The 5,769-nt window shown below is 28.2% G+C and overlaps 1 protein-coding gene across 1 annotated transcript; it reads left to right on the forward strand.

Annotated features, from left to right (window-relative positions):
- The first annotated feature begins 160 nt into the window (after positions 1–160).
- LOC107495257 (uncharacterized) lies at positions 161–766 on the forward strand. Its single transcript, XM_016116366.1, has one exon. The coding sequence runs from the start codon at positions 161–163 to the stop codon at positions 764–766; it is 606 nt and encodes a 201-aa protein (XP_015971852.1).
- Positions 767–5,769: the final 5,003 nt, after the last annotated feature.

Below are 5,769 nucleotides of genomic sequence, written 5' to 3' on the forward strand. Positions count from 1 at the left end.
TAATAATAATAATAAAATGTCCATGTAAGCATTTGGTCTTACTAAGATCATTGGTATATATCAAGGATGGACTTTATCTGTTATCATATTATTACATTAAGATAATAATTTTTATGTTATATATATATAAAGCAACCAAACCAGCAATTATATCAAAACCATGGTTCATTTCTTTGTGAATAATGTTAGACCTTATCCCTTGATCTGGTCACTAGTACTAGCTTTTCTTTTCCTTGATGCAACCCCCTACGCAGCAAAAATTGTGACAGTTGAAGAAATTTGCAAAAACCCTAATCCTGCATATGCGTTAACGTTTGCTTATTGTTCAAATCTTCTAAATTCAATTCCCGGTGGTGCTAAAGGAGCAAACGTTGATTCCTTAGCACAATACACACTTGAAGTTCTTCAGTCCAATCTTACAAACACAGTGAACCTTCTCAAATCTTTGATTGCAAATTCTAGTACTAGCCCTGACTTGCTAGATGTCTACCATATTTGTTTGAACAACCTTGATGATATTGGTGGTCGTGGCCAGGGTGCACTAGCTGAAATTGAAAGAATAAAAAATGGTTTGAAGGAACATGTTTACTCTCTATTCATATCTGGTCTTACCGATACGCTTATCTACCTTCAAAATTGTATGTCTGTAGATCATGGAACCCCAAATCGAGAGTTCCATGATCCATCACTGCTTCCACAATATACTGGTGATATCCAGAAAGTTATTGGTATACTTGAAGCCATGTCTGTTTATTTGTTCCCTTAGTATATAGATAGTAGTGCTTTTGGTATTCAAAGGTTGGCTATATATTCTATGAATAAAGCCTAATAAACAAATCACTAATATATTGTAATATAATTCTACTACACTAGCTGTGAGATAGAATCATCCATGTTGATTTGGTCTACAATAATTTTATTGATTTCTCATATTTTAAAATTCTGTCTCTTTTATATATTTGCATGCAATGTGTCAAAGTATGTTATTGTGAAATATTGAAATGACACTGTATATTGTATTATTATTGTTCGAACGATATTTTAACGAAGGATAGTGAATAAGGCGTAAATAAAACTGAGAACGTCAAACAAAATTTTCCTTTTACGAAAAGCAAAAATTAAATTACTCGCCCTTAACCAAGGGGATAAAGAGAGGAGAGAACTTATCTTTTTTTTTTTTTGGTCGAAATTGTATTCTTCGCGTTAGAAAGCTTCTCATTTTTGAAGCTATGTTTGTGAATATGACACGGGGATCTTCTCAAACTTTTTTCTCAATTATTATGCTAAGATGTAATCTTTTATCATATATTTTATATGCGAACAAAAAAATATAAAAAATATTAAATAATAAAAAAAACTATATTTGACAAAACAAATGAAAAAAATAGAAGATTTAATTTATTTTCCCATAAAAAGTATTTTCATGAATTTTAGATTATATTTGGTTCTAAATACAGAATAAGATATAATATTAACTAAGAATAATACACAAACAACAACGACATAAAAATAAGTATTTTATATTTTGTTTGGTGACAATTAAATATAAAAAAAATAAATTGTAAAAGTTTAATTTACTCTATTTTTTCATACAAGAAATTTTAAAAAATATATATAAGATAAAAAATATAATTATGTGATAAAAATTAATAAAAAGAAAAATAAAAAATAAGTTAAAATTTTTGTTAGTATTCCTATATCCTTATAAAAAAAATATAAAATATACTAATTTAATATTTTTTGACATAATATTTATACTCATATTGTATTTGTCAACTATAATTTTATGTCTTATATACTATATAAAAATTAAAATGATCTTATCTATTAAATTTAAAAAAATAAAAGAAAAAAGTGACAAATAAAAAAAAAGATAGATAAATAATATGAAAAAGGAAAATATTTCGTGTATGGAATAAATAAGAATTTCTCTTTCATAGCTTATAAATGTAATAATGATACACACATTTTTTTAAGAAAATTTGTCCCATCTAATAAAAATTGTCACTTTCTTCATGTTTGGTCTTTCCTTCCCTTTTTAAGTCTCAAACACTTTGCTATAACATTAGTAACTTTCACCATCTCTTGCTTGTTTTCTTCATTCTAGCAACTTGAAGGACTTCAAACAAGCACTCATTTTCAAAGCAAGATAGAAAGTAGATAGTAAGATTTGTTTTCTCTTCTGACTTGACAAATAAAAAAGATTTTTTCTGTAAAAAATTATTAGAATTAATTATTTTTTATTATTAATTAATTATAAAAATTTAAAAGTATAAGATAAAATATATGTATGATTAAATTACTAAATTAAAGAATCAATATCTATGATCGAGAAAACAAAATTAAAGTTGTCGAACAAAAGATAACTATATATAAAGATATAGATGAATGTTTAATGGAATTAGTTAACTATACCTGGCCTGTCCAACCATGAAGGTATGGAATTTTAAATTTTTATTTTTAAATATTAAAATAACTTTTAATAGTTTTATTATAAATAAAAGGTATACTAGAAACACGTCTAGTTGTCTAAGTCTCACTCATTATAAAAATATTATATATTTGTCTTTATCGTATATATTTTGACTTGTACGGAAGTCAAATATAAAAGTTATATGACTTAAATCTATTTTATATTTATACATTGACAACATTGACTTGTGTAAAGAAGACTAGCCTAAAATTTATATCTAATATTTTGCTTTTATGAAAATATTTTCATTTTAACTGATTTTTTCATGTAATATGTTAAAATTTATATTTCTTATATGGGTAAAAGATTATATTCCGTAACGGTTTTGTTTATTACTTTGTTTTATGTGTTTAATAATGCAGCTTTTCATGAAGTTATAAGTCAAATTATCTCATCCTCTAAAAAATCCATGGGTATATAACAAGGTGCCGTCTATGGTAGCTATGAATGTGCTGTGGCTACAATAATTATAGCCTTTCTTCCCATTAGAAAACTACACATGGATAGAAGAAAGTAAAAGCGTATCACTAAAAGTGTTGCTTAAAGAGAAAATATTATCTTTAACTTGGCTCTGATACCAAATTTTTAATTTGGATTTTTCTTTTAATTTTTTTTTCGAAATTTCTATTTGTATAGATGCTTTATAAAAAGTATTGATCATAACTTTTCAATCTTGTTTTAGTTTATAATATTCTTTTTTGCATGAGTTATTGTATATAAAATCTTTTATCTGTTTGTCTTTTTCTTTAAATATAATTTCTCAAATCCTCAATAACTTCTTTTATTTCTACACTTTCTCCTGTTTCTAAATATCTGTTTAATTTTTCAATTTCATTCTCCATTTTTTCTTTTAACAGCTTTAATTATTTTAAATCATAATATGGTATTCCAGGCATTTATAAATTTTTTAAGTTTAGCTCCAACTTGTTTATATTTGTTCTTATTTCTATCCTTTTTATTATAAGGTCATTAATTTCGAATTGAAGATTATTTAATTCTCTTTTATACTCCTTTATTTTACTTTTTAATTTTTTCGCCCTTTTTCTTTTTATTTTGTTTTCTGGTCTTTCAATCTTTGTATACTTCATTAGTTATCTTAGAATTTCTGCAAATTCTATCATCGATTCATCATTATTTTCTAGAGATTCTATTAATTTATTCCATTAGATTCTTTCTGTGAAATTTATAAGCCAAACTTATAGATCTTCCAAGATTTTCAGTTGATAAAGGTATAGCATATCCAAGATGGGCATTGAATTTAACATTTATGTTTGCCAAATTTCCATGAACAATTCCAATTATTTGATCTATTGGGTCATCAGTAATTCTTTTGTCACAGATTGCTAAGCTTATTGGTGAATTAATTCCTTTCATATATGTAGTCTGTAGATTTGATTAAGACTTGTATAGTACTAATATGAATCCATCCAATTTTAGATCTTTTTTGTTGATCCTTAATTTTCTCAATCTGTTTACTCAATTCTTCGTCATTTATCAGAGCTATTTCAAGTTCTCCATTAGCAGATTTTATCTTTATAGGAGATTCAAGTTAAATTTTTCCATAGTATATTATATTTTTTCTATTAAAAACTTCTTTTAAAAGATTTTGTTTATTAAAATTTTCATTTGACTTGAGATTTAATTCTGTTTTTAGAACAGCCTGTTTTTCATTATCTAATAAGGCAGATAATCTATAATAATCAGATTCTTCCGTTAATTCTAAACTTTCTAAATAATTCATAACTATGAGATTAAGATAAAGGCGTACCTTTCTGGAGAAAAACTTCCTTTATTTAGAATATTTTACATAAGATATTTTTGTCTCCAGAGGGGAGATTGTAGATACTAACCCCAGAGGGGAGTTTATAATTGGTTTTTCCTAAGGAAATTCTTCTTCAAACTATAGAATCGCCTAGGCCGCTTCCTCCTTGCTCTCCTAGCATATGAGTACTCTTAGCCTTCTGCTTTCTATTGTTTGATGCCTTCTACAATTGCCTAAGCAACCTATTTATAATGGTTGGGTCTAATGGACAATTCCCATCCTTACCCTTCTTATGACGTCATTGCTTACGTCATTGTTTATTATCTTGCACTAGCTACATTGTTGGTGCTCTATGACCTAAGCGCTTACGTCATTATGCAATAATGTCGAGAGATGCTTCAGACGCGCTGTCCTCTTCTTTTATGTGAGTGGATGAGCTGTCTTCTTCTTTTATCATGTGGGTGGATTCTATTTCATTATTGCTTTCTTCAGATATTTCTGAGACACACAGCTGGCACTTATGGTCTTCTCTGTCTTTTATCAAATAGCAGAGATTCCTCTTTATCCCTTCGGGGAGCTTTTCTAAGAGTCCAGATAAGTTGTAGAATGCTGATTCAAATTCCACTAAGAGTCTCATCTCTCTTTCTTCAATTTCATTCCTTTTACTGGACACAAGCAAAGTATTTCTACTTTTATAATTAGCTTTTCTAAGAGTCCAGATAAGTTGTAGAATGCTGATTCAAATTCCACTAAGAGTCTCATCTCTCTTTCTTCAATTTCATTCCTTTTACTGGACACAAGCAAAGTATTTCTGCTTTTATAATTGATTCTTGTGTGAGATTCCCTTGTTATCTTTTGAGTTCTTTCGAAGACCCTTGCTAGTGTGCTGGCTAGTCTTCCTTCATGACTGTAGATTGTTAAATCTTGAACTTGATCAATTGGTTGAAAATTTCCTGGGAAGACGGACATGAAGATCACTTGATGTGCTGGAACCAAGCATTCTTCTTCTTCATTAAAAATAGGTTGACTATTCGTAAATTTTAGGGATATATCCCTTGGATTTACGTTGTCAATCATATTTTTAAATCTCTTTACTGCATCAACGAATCCTGCAGGAAATTCACTAATAATTTTCAAATCATTAAAAATTAAAATTGTATCAATTAATCCATACTGGAAAAACTGATAGGTGTCAGATGGGGAAGCCTCTGGAAATATAACCAGCTTTGTTAGCTGTTCTTTGGCAATAGGATAATATCCCAAGATTGTCCTCTTTTCTGCAGTCCAATTCAAGACTATATTAAGGGTTTTTCTGAGATTTGATCTACAAACCCTTTTCTTTTCCTTGATTTCAGCCATTGTAGGAATGTTTCTTATTATCCCTGTTCTCTGGGTTTGAATTGGAGCTTTAATTTTGGTTGTTGTGTTGATTTCATTGCTTCGATGGCCTTCGTGAGGGATTGGATCTGTGTCCTTATTTGCTGACAATGCTTACATTTTTCGAGTTCTTGTTCGTATTTTTGAATTTCTTGAT

This window comes from Arachis duranensis, chromosome 6 (genome assembly GCF_000817695.3).
Source record: "Arachis duranensis cultivar V14167 chromosome 6, aradu.V14167.gnm2.J7QH, whole genome shotgun sequence".
NCBI lineage: Eukaryota > Viridiplantae > Streptophyta > Magnoliopsida > Fabales > Fabaceae > Arachis > Arachis duranensis.

What these genes read in the sequence shown, in the direction of transcription:
- LOC107495257 (XM_016116366.1), top strand. Translation starts at nt 161, where the DNA reads ATGGTTCATTTCTTTGTGAATAATGTTAGACCTTATCCCTTGATCTGG.